Here is a 21,292-nt window from a genome sequence, read left to right as displayed (position 1 = left end):
GGGCGGTGAAGAAAGGGAGGCTTTTCGGCCGGGAACTTCGCGGCAACCGCTTCTTTCATCGAGTCAAGTAACACATCTGACAACGAGCTTCGGGTTAAATTGCTATAAGGCACGATTGCAGTGCCGGCCCCAGAAAATGAGCGACGGAGTGATGGGAAGGAATTGGGATTATTTGAAGAGGGCCGGTTTGCACGGATGAGTAAAAAAATTGCACTTGGGTTTTTTTAAAAAAATGGGGCTTTATTTACACCTTTCTGAAAGTCACCCGCATTTGTCTCTCTTTGATGCTCCCTAGGCAAAGAGATCGGAGGATGTCAGCCTATGGAGCTTATCATTTCTGTCTTCAAATTAATTTCAGCAAATAAATCTAGATGTCGCCAAAAGTTCAACATGGGGGTCTCTTTCTAGGGAATAGGCGAGGGGTAGAGTACCCTAAGTGCAATCCACTGGGAGTTTGTTGTAGTTAAGCTCTACTTGTGTGTTTACCAGTAATGCAACTCTCTATTGGCTATATAAGTTACAGATAGGTAGCCGTGTTGGTCTGCCATAGTCAAAACAAAAAATTCCTTCCAGTAGCACCTTAAAGACCAACTAAGTTAGTTCTAGGTATGAGCTTTCGTGTGCATGCGCTTTCGTGTGGTATCTGAAGAAGTGTGCATGCACACGAAAGCTCATACCTAGAACTAACTTAGTTGGTCTTTAAGGTGCTACTGGAAGGAATTTTTTGTTTTGGCTATACAAAGCAGAGTCTTCTAGCAACTTGGAAACTTAATCGATTTGTGCTGTGGCCTGATTCTCAGCAGACCTGTACACGCAAATATTGTAATCGGGCCATGGAGTGCAAGTAGTGTAGTGCCTGTGTGTGATACTTCTGTGCCAAGTTCAGAAGTGTGTAAGTTCAGAGCAGCTGCGACAGCCCAGGACTGCAGGAATTTACCAAATAACTGAAAGAACAGATTAGCTTCACGCAACCGATGAAGAAGACTCTACAACAGGTGCCACAATGAATCTATCAGTTGTTGAAGGTGCCACAGGAATGGATGCATTTGTGTGATTGTTGTCACAGGAAGCACACACACAAAAATCCCTAATGGAATGTGTTGCCTAACTGGCGTGTGTGGAAAAGCCACCACTCATACGTGTATACTCAGTAGTGAATTTTACTCAGTCAGAATTGGGACTTACTCCCAAGTCAATCTGTGTAAGATTTCGTTCTCAGTCAGTTTTGATTGCTTAAAAAACCACACCAAAGAGCATAGCAAAAAAGGGGGGGCACACCCAGTTAGGATTTCACAAACAAATCCGAGATTCATAATACGTACAAATGAGTTTTGGGGTTTTCTTGTTTTTAAAAGATCTTAACAGGATGCCTCTAGAGTCTATTCAGAGTGGTGGACTTTCTTTTTTTCTAGCAAAGAAAGCTGTCTTACAGATCATGTGTTTTATCAGTATCTGCTGGCAAATCAATAATCCTAACAGGATCTGTTATTCCAGAGAGATTTCTAAGTAGTAGTATCATAAATAAATCTCTTTTAGGATCCTTATTTAACGGGCAGTATAAGAAGAATGCCCATTATAATCCGCAGGGGTTTGCTTGTGTACATTGTTGATTTATTTGATGTTCCTAATCTACCTTCTACAGGGTTTGGGAACTGGGTTTGTTAAATTACTTTCTCAGAGGAGCAAAAGTAAGTTAATCAAAATACACCTGGGACTCTAGAATGCTTTTTATTAACACAATATTGTGATGGAACAGAAGTCTGCTGGATGATTCACCTATGCTTCTCTTAGTGCCTCTCAAATAGTTCCTCTGATTTCTTGGTAGCCTCAAATTCTACACCAACAAAAGGTTGTTGTTATTATTATTTCTAGTGAATGTTCACAGGCATGTAGGCAAACCAATCCATATTGCAACTGTGTCCAAACTGGTTGTCTGGCAACTCATCCTAAAATAGCTGTTATGTGAAGCATTTTGGACCTGATTAAATGTAGCATCACTTCAGCACATAGCATAGTGCTTGATGACGTGGTAAAACATTGGGTCAAAAAGGATTCAGGATTATTGCCAGATCTTCAAATATCTACGCTTCAGAGACATACATTTTGCTAGTATGATGTTTCTTTTTTTACTCATCAGACCAGGACCATGGACGGGCAGTTTCAAATCTCAGCCTTGACGTTCCTTGCATGACCTTAGGCCAATCACTCTCTGGCTCATTTTACAGGGTTGGTGTAAGTATAAAATTGGGGGGGGGGGTAATGATGATGGAGAGGTCATTTATGCCACACTGGGATGGTTTAAAAGGTAGTACAGTGGTACCTCGGGTTTCATACGCTTCAGGTTACAGACTCCGCTAACCCAGAAATAGTACCTCGGGTTAAGAACTTTGCTTCAGGATGAGAACAGAAATCGTGCTCCAGCGGCAGCAGGGGGCCCCATTAGCTAAAGTGCTGCTTCAGGTTAAGAACGGACCTCCGGAATGAATTAAGTACTTAACCCAAGGTACCACTGTAATAAGGAATAATATAGAGCATTTTAAGTTGGAGCTTCTAACGTCCCTTCCTTGCCCCCAGACAAGTTTTAAGATCAGATGTGCTGATCTTGAAGCTGTTGTGGAACAATATACTAAGAAATCAATCGAAAACTTTCCGCTGGTTCTGCAGAGCTGTAGTCCAACACATCAGGAGGATTAGATAAATTCCTGGAGGCACAAGGGCTATTGATGGCTGCTAGTCAAAATGGCTATGCCCTGCCTTCAATGTTTCTGAATACCAGTTGCTGGAAACTACAGGACAGGAGAGGGCTCTTGGGGTCAAATCCTGCTTGCAGGTTTCCTGTAGGCATCTGGTTGGGTGCTGGGACTAGCTGGGCCACTGGCCTGATCCAGTATGCTCTTCTCACGTTCGTCAGGAAAGGAACAGGTTGGTTTCTGCTCTACGGGAAAACAATAGTTTGAGACCGCCTAGGAGCTGGTCTCATGTCTAAGTTGGTTACTGACAGAGCATGTGCAAGTGTATTGCAAAGGAAGACCCTGTTCACTAGGCCAAAAGCAGAGCTCAGGTTTATTGATAAGCATAGTTCTCTTGTCCTTTGCAAACCAGCTTGTTCCTTGGCAGACGTTTGATGCTGGTCTGCCAAGTTTTACAAATCATTGCACAAAACCCCCAATGTGAAATCCTAAAGGCTGATTTGGTAATAAAAGGCTGGGGGGCAAATTAATAAAATAAAATAATAATAATAATAATAATAATAATAATAATAATAATAATATACCTCACCCATCTGGCTGGGTTTCCCCAGCCACTCTGGGTGGCTCCCAGCAGAATATTAAAAATGCGATAAAACATCAAACATTAAAAACTTCCCTAAACAGGGCTGCCTTCAGATGTCTTCTAAAAGTCAGGTAGTTGTTTATTTCCTTGACATCTGATGGGAGGGCGTTCCACAGGGCGGGCGCCACCACCAAGAAGGCCCTCTGCCTGGTTCCCTGTAGCTTCACTTCTCGCAGGGAGGGAACTGCCAGAAGGCCCTCGGAGCTGGACCTCAGTGTCCAGGCTGAACAATGGGGGTGGAGATTTTTGTTACGTTTTAAGGTATTGCAAATATATGTTCCCAAATTCCCAATCCCATTCTCTCAGTATTACGGTGGTAAGAGACAGAGCGATAGGAAACGTGGAATGCTAGTATTAACATTCACAGGCCAAAAGCAAGAGAAGGGATAATTCTGCAGATGTCAGCAGAGGCACTCCTTGTGAGTAAATAATCTTAACACAGTGATATACAATCCACCAACCCAGTCTACACCACCACTCAGTTTTGCAAACATTCCCTTCTCCAAAACATGCCTGGGACACTGCGTGAAAAAACAAAAGTGCCTTTATTTGGGTACAGACTCAAGATTCACAGATATTGCACCACAAACCATTGGTAGAGATACGCCGTTGTTCTTTGGGGGTCACAGTAGGGGACAGAGGAGCTGATACTTTTATGTCCCCTTCTCCACCTGTGTCACAGCTTTGTGCAAAATGCCCTTCCCCTTGATAATGTACAGTTCATAGTGTTCAAAGCCAGAATCTCCCTGGGGTAGAATTCTCCCAGTTCTCCAGAGAGTAGGAAATATTAATAAGGAGGTCCCATTCCAAAAGAGAAAGCTTTAAAAACAATATTCTCTTAGCAGCATGCTCCAATATATACCCCTTCCCCACAAAAGGCGGTAAATATTAAAGCTTACGAGTCCCTAGATTTAGGAGGGTTTTCTATTGACCATGCAACAAAGAAACACACTGAGCAAAAGAGGTTTCTTCTCTCTGGCAGTCGTGGGGGGGAAATAGTTAATTCTAAGCAAGGAAGGTTGAAGACTTTGAGGCTCCTGCCTTTTGGCTTGGTCAGAGGGAGATTTGCAGAAGGGAAAATCAGATACAAGCGGTGAACAAGTGTTCGTCGTTCAAGTAAATGTCTGCAACCTCGAAAAAGCGATGTGATTAAAATACTTCCATCATCGGTGCACTTCCAACCAGTTCTGTATTTTGAAGAGCTTTAAAGGGAGAAGTTCACATCTCAAGGGATGAAATGTCCAAAGGCCAATGCGGTCGGAGTCACTCCCAGCCCTTTGCAAGGCACTAACTGGTATCCGCCTGGTCTGAAGAGATTTTGTGGAAAGCAAAAGGACACGTTCTGCTAACCTCTGAAACACCAGAAAATGCTAGTTTTCTACAATAGCCACTTTTGGTTGTGTGTGTTGTATTTACAGACATTGGGCTTTCTGGAAATGCAATTTTCTCTTGCAGTAAGAAAAGGCTGTCTTTGCCTTCTGCAAAATGGCTCATAGCATTCACCCATCATGAACCACACAAATTGCTTTCGGGTGTCCAAAGATGCTCAAAACCAGGAGGATTTTACGACCAAAGAGATATTGCAAGCAGATTCAGGCAAGCTGTTCTGACTCGGGGTCACAGGTGACACGTAAGGGTTGCCCCCGTCTCTGGAAATCCAGCACACAGGTCATCTCCAGGGATTCACACAGCCCAAAGCTGCAAAGCCAACACTTGTTGGGCTAATAGGAGAAAGGGGTGATGTGGTTTGCTCTTCGAAGCCAACAAAGGAGCATTATTGCTGGTCCCTTTGGGGCAAAGATAATCACTTTTCCAGTTCCACCCTGAGTGATCCTAAAACACACAGTAACATTCATTAAGGTCGAGGTGGGAGAGAGAACAATGGTCTTTTTAGAGGATTTCTGAAAGGACTGCTGGTGTGGAATACTTGCTGGTACAATAGCTTGGTTTACATCACACGTCTACTGAGAAATAAACCCCAATGAGCTCAGTAGGATTAAATCCTACATATGTAAATAGAGGATTGCAACTTAAAAGTCACTCTGGCTACCCTAACAAGAATCCAATTACCGTATTTTCCCCTCTATAAGACGCCCCCATGTATAAGACGCCCCCTATTTGGGGGGACTCCGATTTAAGAAAATGGGAGATGTATCCATGTATAAGACGCCCCCAAATTTTTGACATTTTTTGGGGGGGAAACTTAGTCTTATACATGGAAAAATACAGTAAGTTTCCTGGACTGGGGCATGGGAGGGGGGTGCGGTTGAAGACAGAGACTCTCTTTTCATGTAACTAGCAGCAATTAAAATCAAATGACGATTCCCACCCATTTGTGGGATTGTCAAGGAGAGGCACAACCCAACACTCTTGCCGGGGTCCCTGTTAAGGCAATTAATAAAAAGGGTAGGATGTTTTTGTCACCTGGCACTAAGTTTGGGGGCGAGACCCTTCCTCTCTTTGGAAACCTGGAAACCTTAGCAAGGCTTTGCCATATGCACAATTCATTCAAAGTCATTGCCTGGTTCAAAAAGGCAGACAAGGAAACTGAAAATTGCTTCATTATTTTTTTTTGCTTCAGACATGGATGCGAGCAGCATGGAATCGTGTGCCAAAGGTGGAACTTCTGTTAAGGGCTCTCAACCTGCCTCTGAAACGCAATATGGCCAGCGTGACACAGGACAGCTGAAGCGCATTAGGAACTGAAAACAAGAAAATGAATGGGAGGGAGGGGAGAATCAAGTGTTGTCCCCGTGCTCCAAAAAAACCCAAAACAGGCCGGTTTTCCATCCAGAGGCACAACCCAAAACGGCTTGCTAGTTTAGTCCAATTTCCTCACCTGTCCATGGGACAGTCCACAGAAAATCCCCGGACTTTCCCTGTTTTACTCTGGAAACAGGAGCAGGATATATAAATAGTTCAATAAATAGGATGTGGAGAAGCAAGGGGAGGCAGGAGGAGGACTCTCTGCACAGGTAGATCCAGGGTCTCTTTGGAAACACAAGAAAGAAGGGGTGTGCTCTTTATGTCCCCCTCACTCACTCACAGCCCCCGCTGGGTGGCAAGGCTGCCAAAGATCAGGCAAAAAGAGGGGGTGGGGGTATATGTGCCGTGCAACGCTCTTTGGCCCATTTATTTCTTCCAGTTGACAAAACTGAGCTGTGCGAATATAGGAGATGACCTTGGCAAAGAGGCACCAGCAGGAGAGGAGCGTTGGCAGTTCGGCAGCGGCAGTGGGAAGATGGTGGTGACATTTTAGGGCCCTCTCTCCTGCTTCCACCCTGGGCTTTTGCTGAGGGGAGCTCTTGAAGGGTATTCAGAAGAAACCTCCCCTTTCTGGCCAGATCCCAACAAGGAGGCAACTGAATGTGGGGCACAGGGTGTGCGTCAACGATAATTCTCCGCAGGCCACCAACCTCTTTCTCTTTCCTTTTCTCGTTTTTTTTATTATTATTATTATCATCATTGGTACTGCACGAAGGCCCCTTCAAGAGCACAGCAGCAGATCAGTAAAAAAAGAAACACTTAACAACACCAACAGACAGTTCTGCAAAAATAAATACATAAAAACCCGGTCCCTCCCAGGCCCAACGTTGTGGGCTGTCTGTCTGTGTCCAAATCCTTAGTAAGGCAGCAAGGATTGGGGGCGGCTGGTCCGGCGGATAAAGGTCCAGAGGAACGTCTCATATCCCTGGAAGCAGGCCAGGCCAGGCCAGGCCAGGCCAGGCGCTTCCACACCTGAAGCAGCTGGTGCCTGGGCTCACAGTCCTGCAGCGTCCTCTTCTGTGAGCCACGCAGCCGTCCCACCGTCCCGAAAACACCCACAATGTGAGCTTCCTCTCCTGTTGCCAGGGAGGTGGGGCTGCAGCGGCAGATCCTACAGGGACCTGCGGCCAGCACCTGCCTCTGAGCTCTGCTGCCCAGCAGCACCCTGCTCAGGGCAAGTAGGAGCGGCTCCCGATTTGGGGGAGAAAGGAGTCTGCGGCTTGCCAGCTCAGCCTGAGTCCTGTACCACTTCCGCGGCTGGAGTTGGCGGCTGCTGCTGCTGTTGTTGTTGCTGCTGCTGCTGTCCTCTCTCTGCCCCAGCCTCCTCTTCGTCCATGGCCATTTCAGGGGGCAAGGAGGGCAGGCACCCCTGTCCCGCGCTGCTGCCCTCCTCCATGGGCTCCAACATGCCGTTCAAGTCCATGTCTTGAATCTCAACGTCGTAGAGAGGGGCCACTTTGGAGGAAGGGTTGCTCCCGCAGTCCATGCAAGCCTGGGGTTCAAAGAGAGGGAAAAGGAAGACAGTGAGCAGCTGGCCAGCACTTGATGGTCTGGGAGAGCCCCCTCATCTCATACGCAAAGTCTAGGGACTTGTTCTCGCTGCCCCGCAGACGTTCCCTTACGGGTTGCCATTATGGACACAATTATGAGGAATCTAGGCTGCTGTAGGAACAGAACCACTCAATCCCATCATTAGATGCACACACAAAGTTTGAGAACGCTCCTGCCTATAGAAAAGCAGCCATGCTCGCTAAACGGCACACAGACACCGTTCTGGTTTCTGTGCTGTTCACTCCAAACACACCGCCCGTCACACTCCTTACCGTGATGTTGATAGCCTTGGGCAAGTTCCCCTTCTGGACCCAGGAGTGAACTTCGGCCAGCTCCTTCTTCTGCTCCTCGGTGAATCGGGGCTGCCGCTTCTGCATCTGTTTCAACTTTTCCCTGTCCTCCTTCAGAACAGTTTCCAGGTCCCTGGCAAAGGGCAAGCGGACAAATGGGTCAGGAAAGAGGCGCAGTGGGCAGCGAGAGGGAAGGAATGGAGCCCAAATCCTCCTGGCTATGAGGCCAGAATGAATGGAAGTGGCCCCAGCGCCTTTTTTTTTTTTTTTAAAGAGACAGAGCAAGCTAAAATCTTCCCCTTAAAGCTTTAAGTCTCTTCTCCCACTGCTTCGGGTATTAAACTACCCATGAAAGCAAAAGCCAGCTCTCTTTCATTGGCACTCACAACAACCCTGCCCCACTGAGTACCCTCCTCTGCTGGGGTGAAGGGATTCTGGGTCAAGAGACAACAAGCAGCACAAGGCCTGGAAGGGATGCGCCCACCAGAGGCAGTGGCAGCCTGGCAACCTCCATGGCGAGATGGGAAAGGGGATCTGCCTGGGAGCAGCTCAGCCTCCTCACCTGGCAGGGAGCTGGTAGGTCATCATGACCTTGTCGTCGGTGTTGGCCATCAGCAGCCAGATGGGGTCCTGCAGGACGTACTTGATGAAGTGCTCGTTGTCCTCCACCTCCGCCCGCTTCTTGCCCCGCAGGTCGTTCTCGGAGGAGTCGATGCTTCCAAAGTACTTGCTGGTGCCGCTGCTCTTGCTGCTCGCTGGGAGAGAAGAGGAGCCGGTCAAGACACAATCAGGAACCCCAAAAGGAGCGTCAGCACATGTGACCAATGCCACACAGGAGCTCTCAAACCCTCACGTTTGGGACGTGCTAAGAATGTCGCCGTGCATGGTGGAGGAGGCACCATTTTCTCCTTGGAGGACAAGGGTAGGGACCCAGAGAACCTGCTGCCTTCATGCTCAGCTCAACAGCCCTGCTCCTCCCACCCACCAGCACTGAAGGGCTGGCGCTCAGTGTCTGCTCTACTTGCAAAATGTCCCAAGTTCAACCCCTGCCATCTCCAGGGCTGGGAGAGACTCCCTGCCTGAAACCCTGGACAGCCATAGTTGCCCATCAGTGGAAGCAGCAGTCAGCTAGACAGACCAATGGCCAGACATGGTATAAGGCAGGTTCCTGTGCTGAGGACTTCCTAATAGCATATACTGTATTTTTTGCTCTATAAGACTCACTTTTCCCCTCCTAAAAAGTAAGGGGAAATGTGCGTGCGTCTTATGGAGCGAATGCAGGCTGCGCAGCTATCCCAGAAGCCAGAACAGCAAGAGGGATTGCTGCTTTCACTGCACAGTGATCCCTCTTGCTGTTCTGGCTTCTGACATTCAGAATATTTTTTTTCTTGTTTTCCTCCTCCAAAAACTAGGTGCGTCTTCTGCTCTGGTGCGTCTTATAGAGCGAAAAATACGGTAACTGGCCTGGGTAAACAGGGATGTTCTTTGATTCCTCCTGGTTGTGAGGTAGTGAGAGAGGACGAACTACCATGATCAGAGGCAAGCGTGCCTCCAAATATCAGTCTCTGCAGATCACAAGTGCAAGAAGGCCACTGCACTCATCCTGTTTGTGGCGTAGCTCAGCGGCAGAGCACGTGCCTGGTGCGCAGGGGATGCTGGGTGAAATGGTATCTCCAGGTAAAACACCACCTGAAACCCTACAGAGCCACCCACCGCTGCCAGGTGTTGTGTAGACCGTTTCCCAAGCCAGCTGTTTAGGACTACAAGCCTCATCATCCCTGACCACTGGTCCTGCTAGCTAGGGATTATGGGAGTTGTAGTCCAACAACAGCAGGAGACCCCAATTTGGGAACTCTTGGTGGAGACAATACTGAGCCAGTTCACAGAGAAAGCCTCACTCCATGAGACCCACACCACACGCCGGAGGAGTAAGACTTACTGGTGCCGCTGGCGGAGGTGCTGCCTCTGTTGGAGCCGGATCCCATGGAGCCGGAGGCCGAGCCACTCCCGGAGGCAGCCGACCCTGTGCCAGAGCGAGAGTCCTCCTGCAGGAGCAGGTCCAGGAGGTCGCTGGAGCTGGAGAGCGCATCGTTGTTGGAGGAGTCGTGCGCTTCTGCCTGCAAGGGGCGGAAGAGGCAGGGAAGCAGGAGGGTTAGGTCAGAGGCCCAAAGCAGGAAGGTCCCTGCCTCAACAGCTCTCACGCCCTTTCCAACCTCACGGCTCCATTGGCCACCACAGGAGAGAGAGTGAGCACAGCACAGCCGGATTAAGACTTTTAGAGGCCCTAAGCACTTAAAACATGTTGGTGCCCCCATACATAGGTAAAGGGATCCCTGACCATTAGGTCCAGTCGTGGCCGACTCTGGGGTTGCGGCGCTCATCTCGCTTTATTGGCCGAGGGAGCCGGCGTACGGCTTCCGGGTCATGTGGCCAGCATGACTAAACCGCTTCTGGCGAACCAGAGCAGCGCACGGAAACGCCGTTTACCTTCCCACCAGAGTGGTACCTATTTATCTACTTGCATTTTGATGTGCTTTTGAATTGCTAGGTTGCCAGGAAGCCCCCATACATATCTAATTCAAAATGTAAGCAATGGGGTTGGAAAGAAAGGAGGCTGCCTTATCCACTCAGCCCATTCATCCATTTAACTCAGTACTGACTACACTGACTGGCAGCAGCTCTACAGGTTCTTCAGGCAGGAAATGTTCCCAGCCTGAGCTGGAGATGCTGCTGTGGGTTGAACCCGGGGCCTTCTGCTTGGAGATTCCCCAGAGGAACCAAGCTGCCCCTCTGATCTTCCAGTCTGTGTGGGAAGCCCCCTGATGGGTAGGGAAGAAGGGGAAGGAATGAGCCCCCCAGCCATGGGGGAAAGGGCAGGAGAGATCCAGGAATTTGTGGCATCATTCTCCGACCTCAGTTGCAAGGAGAAAGTTCGTTGTTCTTTCTGAACGCATTCCAGGGCTCTCAGATTTCAACACTCTGGGGGAGAGGAACTTCTGCTCCTTCATCTGAAGACTCCCTCTGACTTTCTTTCTCAAAAAATCCCAACCCCAGCAGTTTCCTCAGTTCTCTCAAGTGGAAAGATGATGAACACCTGGATTTTGTGGTGTGGAGAGCCAGTGTGGGGCAGTGTCAGAATAAGACCTGGGAGACCAGGGTTCAAACCCCCACTTCTCCATAAAGCTCACTGGGTGACCTTGGAGTCAGTGTCACCGCCTCTAAGCCTAGCCTGCCTCACAGGGTAATTGTGAAGATGAAAGGGGGAGAGTTATGTGAGTCACACCTTGAGCTCCTTAGAGGAAAGGTGGAATGTAAGTGAAATAACATAAATTAAAAATCAATAAATGTTGGGTCGTTTGCCCTTCCAGAGGGCCTGACAGTGCCCCAGGGGAGAAAGCCAGCCCCCCGTCCCTTGGGACTCACCATGCACGCTTCTTTCTGAGTGCTGAGTTCCTTCGCCAGGCTCTGCCCGGCTGTCACCACGGCCCAGTCGGTGGTGGCCCCAGCTGGCCCTGTTTGGTTTCCACCAGCGGCCTCCTGACGGTCGCAGAGCTTGGGCATCTCCTCCATCTGCAGCAAGTTGAGCTGCAGCGGGGAGCTGCAGCGTGACTCAAAGAGAGGCGACTCAGGCCGCTCGGGCTGACTCACCGAGTGCGGGGTGGAGGAGCGTGACGGGGCCTGCGTGCCCGTCTCGGGGACAACGACGGGCATGCTCCCTGGCTGAGGAGCGAAGGGGAACACAGGGGGCGCGGCGAAGTAGGGCTGCGGGGGCATGGGGCCGTGCATCTGGGGGAAGACGTAGTTGGGCAGCACGAGCGCCATCATGGGGGTGACCAGCGGGGTGGGGAACTGGGGGGCAGCCAGGGTGCTCTGGGAGGGCTCAGTGACCGGGGGCGCGGCCGGCCGCGGGGGGAAGACTGGGATGGGGTAGGTGGGCATGACAGCCGGGTACGGCATGGCGGAAAGGCTGGCTTGGGAGTTGCCAGAGGGGGGCCAGGAGGAGGAGCTGGGGGCGCAGGGCAGCTGGGGAGGGGAGACGGAGCTCTGTGGGGAGCTGGTGCTCTCTGCCAGCCTGTTCTGCTTGACGCGCTTGGCTTTCGACTTCCGGCTCCGACCGCGGCAGCCTGGGCCTCGGGACGCCTGGCGGGGACCTTTGTGCCCTGCGGAACAAGGAAAAGGCAGGGTGAGGACAAGGGGACCCCCTTTCTCTTTCCCCCTTTCTACCGCTTCCTCCTCCACCTCCTCCTCCCAGTCCTGCCCACCAGGCTTACCTCGCTGCTCGTTGGCATGGGGTCCCGCCTGGCGCAGCTCCTGCCAGCTCAGCCCCGAGTGCGAGTTGAAGACGTGCAGCTGGCTGAGGTCCTTGAAGTGGGTGAGGAAGGCCTGCTCCTCCTTCTGGGTGTGGATGGACAGGACTTCCTTAGTCAGCCCCACTTTGCGGTACTGCGCCTCCCGGTCAGGGGTGACGCTGGGCGCAGGGGCAGGGGGGGTCGCGCTGGGCGCTGCCTCCTCCATCATCACAATATCTGCAAGAGGAGAACAAAAAAAGGGGGTGGAGAACCAGGTTAGCCCATCACAACTGCCTTTTCCCCGTGTGAGGTTTTTCTTTTCCCCAGCACATCTCTGTATTTATGTGTTCTCATTATTTATATCTCCCATTTCTTTAGATCAACTCCTCCAAACACACACACTAACAGACATGAGTCATCTTTTTCTACCACCATCCCAGGCCATGCTGGGAATAAATCCCTCTGCTTTTCCATTTTAATCTGCAACAAAAAGCTCGGGTCCTAATTTTACCCTGCACAGCCCCAGCTGAGCTAAGCTCTCATATGAATTTGCCACATATTAAGGAAATAAATTGTGGGAAAAGGAGGTTAGAATCTTCTTTGATGTAAGAGGGCTACAAATCCAGCTGCCAGCCACTCTCTGTGGCTTCTACACAGGTTAAGCGGGGGGAGAAAAGCTGCAAGTTTTGCGCTGGTTTTTTGGGGAAGTAGGGCGACTAATATTTCTATGGAGAATTTGACAAGTTGGAGAAAAATGCATCAAGGGAGGAGAAAGGATGGTTAAGACACTGTCCCTACTTAAACCTTCCTTGGTTTAAACACCATAAAGGTTTGCCAGCTGAACACCAGCTGGAGCGGGCAACATCTACCTAGGTATCTATCCACACAGAAGCACACGTTGAATCATGCACAGAATTATTACTATAATATACACACACATACACACACAGTCTGAACATTTATGCCTGCAGGAGAGTCCTGTATAATGTGGAAGCTTGGATGCACTGAACACAAGATGGCCTCATAAACAGGGTTCTGCATTTCCTATTCCAAGAGTCTTGTGCGGTTTCCAGGAATGAATTGCCGCCTTGCTGTTTAGGAGGTGAAAGCATTTGCCTCTGAAATGCTCATCCAGAGATCCCATGAAAGGATCCCTGCAAGACATGCTCCTCATGGGGATTATGTCAGAAAGCCCAGATGTTGATTGAATTAGTAGAATCATGAGAAGGGGCCACGAGGTTCTGGAGCACCCTTCTCGCAATGCAGGAATCTTTTTGTCCAATGTGGGGCTCAAACCCACGGCCATGAGATCAAGATCTCATGCTCCACCGACTGAGCTGTCCCAGCTAGTGAAAAGGAATCAACTGGCCTCAGAAGGAGGGGTGCACCGTCATGGATAATGTGCCCCCCCTTCCACAGGGGAGCGAAACCTGAGGTCTCATGGAGTGGCCCCTTCCTGCCTGACCCTAAAGCTTCAACTGTTGTGCAAGGTAAAAAAGCAGACTGGACCACTACAATAATGTGAGGGAACTGGTGGGTCAGATGTGAGCAAAAAGCGTGGAGGGATATGTGCAATGACAATGCCAAGCACAAGCTGCAAATTTTGCAGGAAAGCTGACAAGGAAAGTGCTTGGAGGGTGGGGAGGGAATGCTCTCCCTTCCTGAGACTACTCTTAGATGAAACTTGCAAAGGCCTTGCCTGCCTCTCTCTTCAGCTGCCCCCCAAGCGCAAAGAACAAACCATCTTGCCCAAGACTGACAGGAGAGACAGCAGCGGGGTGTGAGGTGCCTGACAAGACGGACACCAAACTACGGAAGTGAAAGGAGCCTGGGATTTCTCCAGAGGTTGTCTTGCCAAATGGTGGCTGCTTGCAACAGCAGAAATCTAAATGTAGGAGCGTTAAGAGGCTGCCTTCTACCGAGTCAGACCACTGGGTCCAGCTAGCTTTGCACTGTCCACACTGACTGGAAGTGCTCTTTCTCAACTCTACTTGGATAAACCACTGGAGATTGAGCCTGAGGGCTTGGGCTTCCAAGGCAGATGGCCCTTTGGGTCACCCAGATAAAGCCTTTCTGCTGCTCTCCTGGTAGTGTTGCAGGCTCCTGCGCCAGCAAAAATGAAGGCTGGCTGCCGAAAAAGAAGAAAGAGCAGCTGACTAAAGCAGAGGAAGGCAAGAACCAGCACCAGCACCATCCAGTTTGTGGCCAGCAAAAGTCAGCAGAAGAAGGCACTCGTTGCTTCATTTTGCAATCCAGCTGCCGACTCTGTAGCTCTAAATGGAAGGTTAGCCTTCCTGTTTCGAATCTGCACCAGGCCAGCTAATCAAGCCCTCTCATCGTTGCTGCCGAGTGGCCAGATGCTCCCTGCCCAGAAGCTCCCAAGCAGGGGGAGAAGAAGAGGAAGAAGCGGGGGCGTGGTCCTGCTTTTTTTAACACATGGGGTCTAGGCTGGCCTTCTTTTACACAGCTGCATTTGCAAAATGGCTGCCAGAGCGACCCCAATAGCCTCCTATGCACCATGTGAAGACAACCCTCCTTCGAACCTGCTTGCCAGCCCCGCAGAAGCAGAGTCAAGCTGTAAGCAAAGGAACAGCACACCTCCAGTTCCAGCCCCCCCCGCCCCCCAGCAACCCCGCCCCACCGCCCCCCAAGAAAAACATGGTGTCCACCTCCCATACCCGACTCGGGGGGCTTCTTGTCTCCCACGTGGACGATGGTACTGCTGAAGCTACACTGACTGGTCACAGAGACCACGCTCTCGGCTTTGCTAGGCAAGGCCAGCGGAGTGAGTGGGCCTCCCACCACAGCAGCTGCTGCCGTCCCAGGCTCCTCTAGGCTCTTGGGCTGGCTCTCCGGGGTCGGCAGTATTTCCTCCGGCGCATCTGTTCAAAGAGACGACAGTGGGTTAGCATGGCGGTGGGGCGGCAGCAGGGAGCAAGGGGGCAGGGAGGGAGGGAGGGGGCCGGGGGGGTCCAAGATTGCCGACCGGCACGACCACAAGAGGACGTCAAGATGCCGAAGGGCTCATCAGCCCGGCTGGGGTCTCGCCACGAACGGAGAGAGGGGGGAAAAAGAGATCACGAGGGATCTGAAACGCCAAGGCCAGCATCCAACAAGGGGGGATGGGAAGTTCAAGCTTCCTGGAGGACAGACCTGCAGACCCTGCAATTGCTACACACACACACAGACATACACACAGACAAAACACACACACCCCTCTGCCCCCTGCACCTCACACAGCATCCATGATTGCATACAAACATGAACTTGGTACAGGAGGAGGAGGAGGGGCATCAACCTGTACACTTGGCAAGCAGGGTGGAAACTGATACCTCAGGAAAACAGGGGAAGGGGGATGATTAATACCTAAGTAGAGGAAAGGAAAGGAGGGGAGAATCACCTTTGCTTAGAGAGGCCAGCTCCTCGCCTGCCTTCTGCTTGTCATCATCGGAATTCGATGACGTGGTGTAAGAGGAAGAGCCGCATTTTCGCTTCACGCGGCTTGGAATGTTGCAACTCTCCAGATACCTGTTGAGGGAGAAGAGAAAGGCAGAAAACTAAGATTAACAGAGGTGAAAAACCTATTATTATTATTATTATTGTAATTATTACTAGGGGGGTAGGAAGAGAAAACTCAGGAAAGGACTCCATGCCACTAGGAGTGGCGATCTGAAAACACGGTGCTTTGTTGGTCTCAAACTACAGAAGGAAACACAAAGTAAGGAAGCTTTAGAGCTTCAGAGAACACTTAAAACAGATAGCACTTAAAGAATGAATCTTTGATGAGTTCTATGAAATCCTGAAGGTTGCATGTTGCTACATGAGCACCAATGAGGGGAGAAATCCGTAACATCATTTCACCTACTCTGCATCTCAAGCCAATGCAGTGCAATCTTCCTAGTCATGTCTATTCAGAAGTAAGACCTGCTAAATTCAATGGGGCTTACTCTCAGGTAAGTGGAGTTGAGGCTGCAGTCTAAGAAGCAGTGTTGCCCTTTCTTAAATAACCAAAGAGCAAAATATTCCTCCCAGGAAACACATTCCCATTCTGGTGCTGAACCGACTCTGAAGGGCTCGGCTATTTCCATTTCATTTGCTTTTTAGGATTTTTTATCCTGCTCTTCAGCCACTAAGGTTCACAAAGCACCCTACAGATCCCTGTTCTCAGGCTCACAATCTAAAAAATAAAAATGCACACAAATAAAAGGAAAATAAACAGAGAGGGAGGGAGGGAGGAGGAAATAAGCGAACTCATGTAAAAAGTCCTTAGTTCTGGGAACATTCGCTGCCTTGTACGTGGTTGTGGCTCCCCAGCAAACCTCGCTCACCTTATGATGCCATCCAGGCAGTTGATCTGCTGGTATGAATAGTTGGAAGGCTCCTTCCGGACTGATTCCTCAGAGGTGGCTGCCTTTGCTGGCCTCCTTTCCAGGTCCCTCAGGGTCTCCAGAGGCTGCCTGTTGCAGCTGACTGGTGCTTTCAGAGCTAGAAAGGGGTGGGAGAGACACACAGAGAAGGTCACAACCCACAGAAGGAGAGCAAACTTTGTTCCCAGGCCACACCAGAACATGCTTGTCCCAGCTCTGAGAGGCCCTGCCAATGGAAACAGTCCCTCCCTCAACTCACCCCCCCCCACTAGAAATGGGCCAAGACAGAAAGTCCTTTGGCCAAATCCACATCAATGAGGCCTCAAGGTGGGAACGATGAGGAGGAAGAAGGGGCAGGGGCCAGTCAACCATCTCACCTGGCCGGGAATGCTTGGCAGGCTGGGGCTTGACTCGGGATTCAATGAAGACCTGCTGGCCCTGGTTCTTCACCATATGCACATCCTTGCAGATCTCCTGGAAGGTCATCTGGGATGAAGAGGGAAGCAGAGTCAGCCCCAAGCTCTCCTCTCCAAGGGAGAACCCTCTACAGAACCCCTTCTAGAGCAGCTTTCTCCAACCTGATGCCCTTCAAGTGTTTTGGATGCTAACTCTCATCAGCCCCAGCTGAAGCCCAAAGTACCTGGAAGGCACCAAGCTGCGGAAGTCTGACCTAGAGCAGTGTTTCTCAGCAGCCAGAGGCGCATGCCCAAACCGCAACCTCACCCAGTAAAAAGCCAAAGGATTTCTATCAGAGAGCCAGGTTTGAAGGGGTGTGTGGGATCTTCTACATTAGCTAAAAGGCAGCGTGGGTTTTTAAAGGCTGAGAAACACTGGCCTAAAGAGTAGATTTCTGTCTCTGCGAGACTTTCAAACTCTCTGAGGGGGTATGTAAAAATCTGCCACCAGATAAGCCATTATGAACATGCCCATTTTACAGGTGGGAGATTTACCAGGTGGGTGTGGAAATGGAAGCAAAGACCCAACACCCATTGCATGAATCTTAAGACACCCCTATCAGTGGACACTCCCCCCCCCCCAAATCAAAATGCATTTCTAAACTCACCGGCCGAACAGCTTGTGCCTCCTCATTGGGGATGCCGTTGCTGTCGCTGGAGGAGGCGATGCTCAGGAACTGCTCGTGGGAAGCGTTGCTGCCCATGCTGCAGAGGCCCATGGAGCCATTGCTGTGGACGGGCTGCAGAGCGGAGGAAAGAGAGGAGGGTTGGAATATGAGAGGAAGAGGAGGCGGCGCTCGGAAGAAAGGAAGGAAGGAAGGAGAGGGCAAGTGGAGTAAGAAGAGGGAGTTCTTTACCTGCAGCAGGAGTCGGTGGATCTGCTCTGAGAGCTCCTGGATGTCCAGCTCCACAGGCTTCACCTTCTGAGCTTTGGGGGCTGTGAAGACGTCCTCGTTGAGGGGGCCCCTGGAGAGAGCATGGGAGGGAAGAACAGAGTTAGCGGGGGGTGTGCTTCCCTCAAGAGGTGGGAGCTCCCAGCTCTCAGCCATCCCACAAGGCCATTTCCCTCCTCCCCAGAATCCGCCTCTTTTCCTGTCTTATCCTCTGATTACGCGCCATCGCCTCTTCCAGAGCCATCACTCTGCTTCCCACTCCTCCCCACTGGAGGTTCTCCTGCGGCGCCTTCTGCCTTCGCCCCCTTTCCCCCATGGTCCCGTTGCCAGCGGAGTCTCCCCCATTTCGGTCAACTGCACCCCACTACTCCTCCTCCTCTCATTTCTCCTGAAATGATTAAGCCTCTGCTATTTTTTATATATATATATATATGAAAATGAACAGAGAAATAAGCAAACAGACCCTGCCCACCCCATCTAAACAGGCTGAGAGCTCTGGCTACTTACGTCCGCACTTTATGCCTGCCCATGATGAAAGAGACTTTGCGGCTCCAGGGGTTGACGAAGCTGGACCAGCTGGTGTCAATGGTGACGTACTCCCCATTGCGGGCGCAGAAGCGGATGGGTGAGTGGTCAAAGGGCTGGCCGCCGTACTGGAGAACTAGGAAGGAGGGAGGCGAGGATGAGAGGCGGCAGAGCAACCACAGCCCCCTATAGGCTAGCAAGACACCACACACACCGGCTTTTAATTGGATCTGAAAGCTTCAATTGGCTTGAAACTTCTCCCCCTGCCATTCTCTCCTTTCTTTTGATACTCACTCTTCTTGTGTATCGCCAGCATAAGAGGACGGTCCTCTGGGTGCAGGTAGAAGAGGACAGGGGAGCCAACGAGGTCCTGGGGGAGGTAGCCTAGAAGAGGGGCAGCTCTGAAAACAAAGAAAGCAAGGAGGGGTCATGAGGGGTCAGTGGGAAGCGGCTGAACATTGCAGAGGTTATAGGCACCGTCCAACTCTGAAGAACTGGTACAGTTCTTGTAACCCCAGAGAAAAACAAAACCAAAGGTGCAGAGTGCATGGCTAAGCTGACGAGATGGATGGCCAATTCAAATCCTCCTCCTGCTGGCCTGTGAAGGCCCCACCCACCCAGATGATGGACGTTTCGGGTCCCTGATCAGCACTGCAGGCACATACTCACAGAGGACAAGTCTCACTCACAGGAGGGAAAGCCTGGCACCTCTTTCCAGGGACTCATCTTCCTCCCCACACACCCCTCCACAGAATACCACCCCATCTCCATTTTTTAAATCCCAGTTCCTTACCGCTCATCCACATCCTGAAAGAGGCAGCTGGGGGTATGTCTAGTGGTGAAGATTCTCTTATCAGGAGGGATTCTGGGAGCTTGGGGGGAAAAAGCATAGAATAATTCAGATGAGCTGTTTGGAAGATGAATGCCATTCCCTGTCCTATGGGCACGCAAAACCTGCCTCTTTTAAATTCCAAAATGAAGTTCTCCACTTTGCGTTTCCACACTCCATGCGTATCTCGGGATTCCTAGCTTTTCTAAACAATTTAAGTGGCTTCAGGGGGGAAACTGACATGCAACCTTCTAGGTCACAGGCAGGCTAACGGCAGCTTGGCATTTTGCACGCACAACACAGTTGCTTTCCTCCCGCTGTCCTGGTCTTGATGATAACAAGAGCATATGCACTGTTTAAGAGGAGGAAACTGGACCTGCATGCTCTTGCACTCCTAGGAAGAGGCTTGTTTGGCTTTCTCTATGTTTCACATAGAACAGAGCAGCCAGGCCTTTCGCACGGCTACATGCCCTATTTTACTCTCCAGCCCACTTCCTCACACAGCTGGGGAAGATCTGGATTTAAGCACACAGTTCTCCTGCCCAAACTGGGGGGAGCAGTATTTAAGGCTTGCATGCAAACAAAACTTGTGTGCCATTGCGTGCACCTCTCTTCAAACAGGTGTTCGAAACTAAATTTTGCTCAGGATGCTGAGAGTTTAAGCAGCAGGCGAGAGATGCTCATTCCCAGCGTGGAGGAAAAGCACAAGGAAGGTCCATGTGACTAGACGCTAAGAGGGTCCCTGCTTCCCAAGCACCTTCAGCCCAACCTCTGCTGCCATCGTGTGGCCAGACACGGTAGCGCATGGTGCAATTTAATTTGTGGGATGGATTCCTAACACCACCAGCAAAATGGGGGCAAAATGAAATGGGGCACAGAGACACGGCATGGGCGCTGCAGAGGCTGCCTGCAGGCCCTGCTCTCTCCCGCCTGGACACCCCCTTACCTTCGTAGCCCGAGTGGATGCGCTCGGCAATGAGCAGGCAGCAGGGCTGTCCCTCGGCGCTGTCCGAGTCCTGCACTTTGGTCAAGTAAGGCGTGAGCCGGAAGGGGTAGTAGCGCAGACCGCGGCCACTCTCGTAGCCTCCGCTGAGAAACAAATGCCTGCAATAAGACCAGAGGCCAGAGGAGACCAGGACGACCAGGAGGGAGCAGAGCAGCAGCAGCCGTGACGGGGCCAGAGGTGGGGAACCTTGCAGGTGCCACCATGTCCCTCCTGCCCACCTGTCACCCATGTCACACCTGGGGGAGGGGGGTCCTCCCTTCTCTCACCAGCTGACTAGAGGAGGGATTTTTCCCCCTCTCTCCTCAGGTGGGGCATCTTCTTTCTGCACATTATTTTCTAAATCATTTTTTTTTCCCTGGAAAAGTTTAAGCATCCAGTAAAGCCCATAGCCCTGTAGCCACCTTGCAGTGGCAATGGCAAAGCCGTTTCACAGGTGGGAAAACATAGGCAGGGAAAAGGGCTTGCCCAAAACTGCCCTGCAAAGCCCATATGCAGCTGAAAACTGACCAGCACTGTTTAAATTCCTAGGTTGCCCCTTGACCAAAGTGATGCTCAAGATGGCTTAGCAAGTAATAAAGTAGTACTATCAAGAGGAAAATGTTTAAAAAGATATAGAGAACTGGCTGTTGGAGCCACCCTATAATACTGATTGGCAGTCCGGGCCCAGAATGCACTGAACCCAGCACAACGCAAAGCTAGCCATCCAGACATTATAAAAGGTGTTGCTATCAAAACATATTGGCATATACATACAAATAAATACAGAGACATGAGCTTTCCACTTCTGTTTTCCTGCTACCCAGCACACTCCTTGCTTGTGACTCACTGGTTTGGGTCTAACTCTGAAAGCGTGTGCGGAGCAAGGAACTGGAGTGGGTAGATGCAAAATTCTCTCCCCCCCCCCAAAAAAAAAAATACAAAGCAAACTGCATCTTTCTCCCTTTGAAAGGGGGATATAGGCCAACCCACGAGCACATTAAATGAGTTG

The 21,292-nt window shown here is 50.6% G+C and overlaps 1 protein-coding gene across 6 annotated transcripts in view; it reads right to left on the bottom strand.

Annotated features, from left to right (window-relative positions):
- Positions 1 to 3,859: 3,859 nt before the first annotated feature.
- The window catches only part of PER1 (period circadian regulator 1), a 37,826-nt gene continuing 20,393 nt past the window's right edge, over positions 3,860 to 21,292 (bottom strand). For 3 of the 6 annotated variants that reach the window (XM_083706529.1, XM_083706531.1, XM_083706530.1), the window contains 16 exons: positions 20,245 to 20,387; positions 19,263 to 19,341; positions 18,764 to 18,870; positions 18,452 to 18,605; positions 17,909 to 18,017; positions 17,660 to 17,791; positions 16,974 to 17,082; positions 16,558 to 16,714; positions 15,630 to 15,757; positions 14,908 to 15,111; positions 12,212 to 12,466; positions 11,364 to 12,100; positions 9,880 to 10,057; positions 8,503 to 8,695; positions 7,923 to 8,073; positions 3,860 to 7,591 (listed from right to left, as the gene is read on the bottom strand). In XM_083706529.1, coding sequence (XP_083562655.1) covers positions 7,328 to 7,591; positions 7,923 to 8,073; positions 8,503 to 8,695; positions 9,880 to 10,057; positions 11,364 to 12,100; positions 12,212 to 12,466; positions 14,908 to 15,111; positions 15,630 to 15,757; positions 16,558 to 16,714; positions 16,974 to 17,082; positions 17,660 to 17,791; positions 17,909 to 18,017; positions 18,452 to 18,605; positions 18,764 to 18,870; positions 19,263 to 19,341; positions 20,245 to 20,387 — 3,100 coding nt within the window. In that variant the 3' untranslated portion in view covers positions 3,860 to 7,327. Of the gene's footprint in view, positions 7,592 to 7,922; positions 8,074 to 8,502; positions 8,696 to 9,879; positions 10,058 to 11,363; positions 12,101 to 12,211; positions 12,467 to 14,907; positions 15,112 to 15,629; positions 15,758 to 16,557; positions 16,715 to 16,973; positions 17,083 to 17,659; positions 17,792 to 17,908; positions 18,018 to 18,451; positions 18,606 to 18,763; positions 18,871 to 19,262; positions 19,342 to 20,244; positions 20,765 to 21,292 lie in introns of all 6 variants that reach the window. The other 3 variants (XM_083706533.1, XM_083706534.1, XM_083706532.1) reach the window with 1 other exon arrangement.

The sequence above is a fragment of the Podarcis gaigeae genome (genome assembly GCF_964106915.1).
Source record: "Podarcis gaigeae genome assembly, chromosome: 13".
NCBI classification, from domain to species: domain Eukaryota; kingdom Metazoa; phylum Chordata; class Lepidosauria; order Squamata; family Lacertidae; genus Podarcis; species Podarcis gaigeae.
This window is presented reverse-complemented; position numbering and strand designations above follow the sequence as displayed.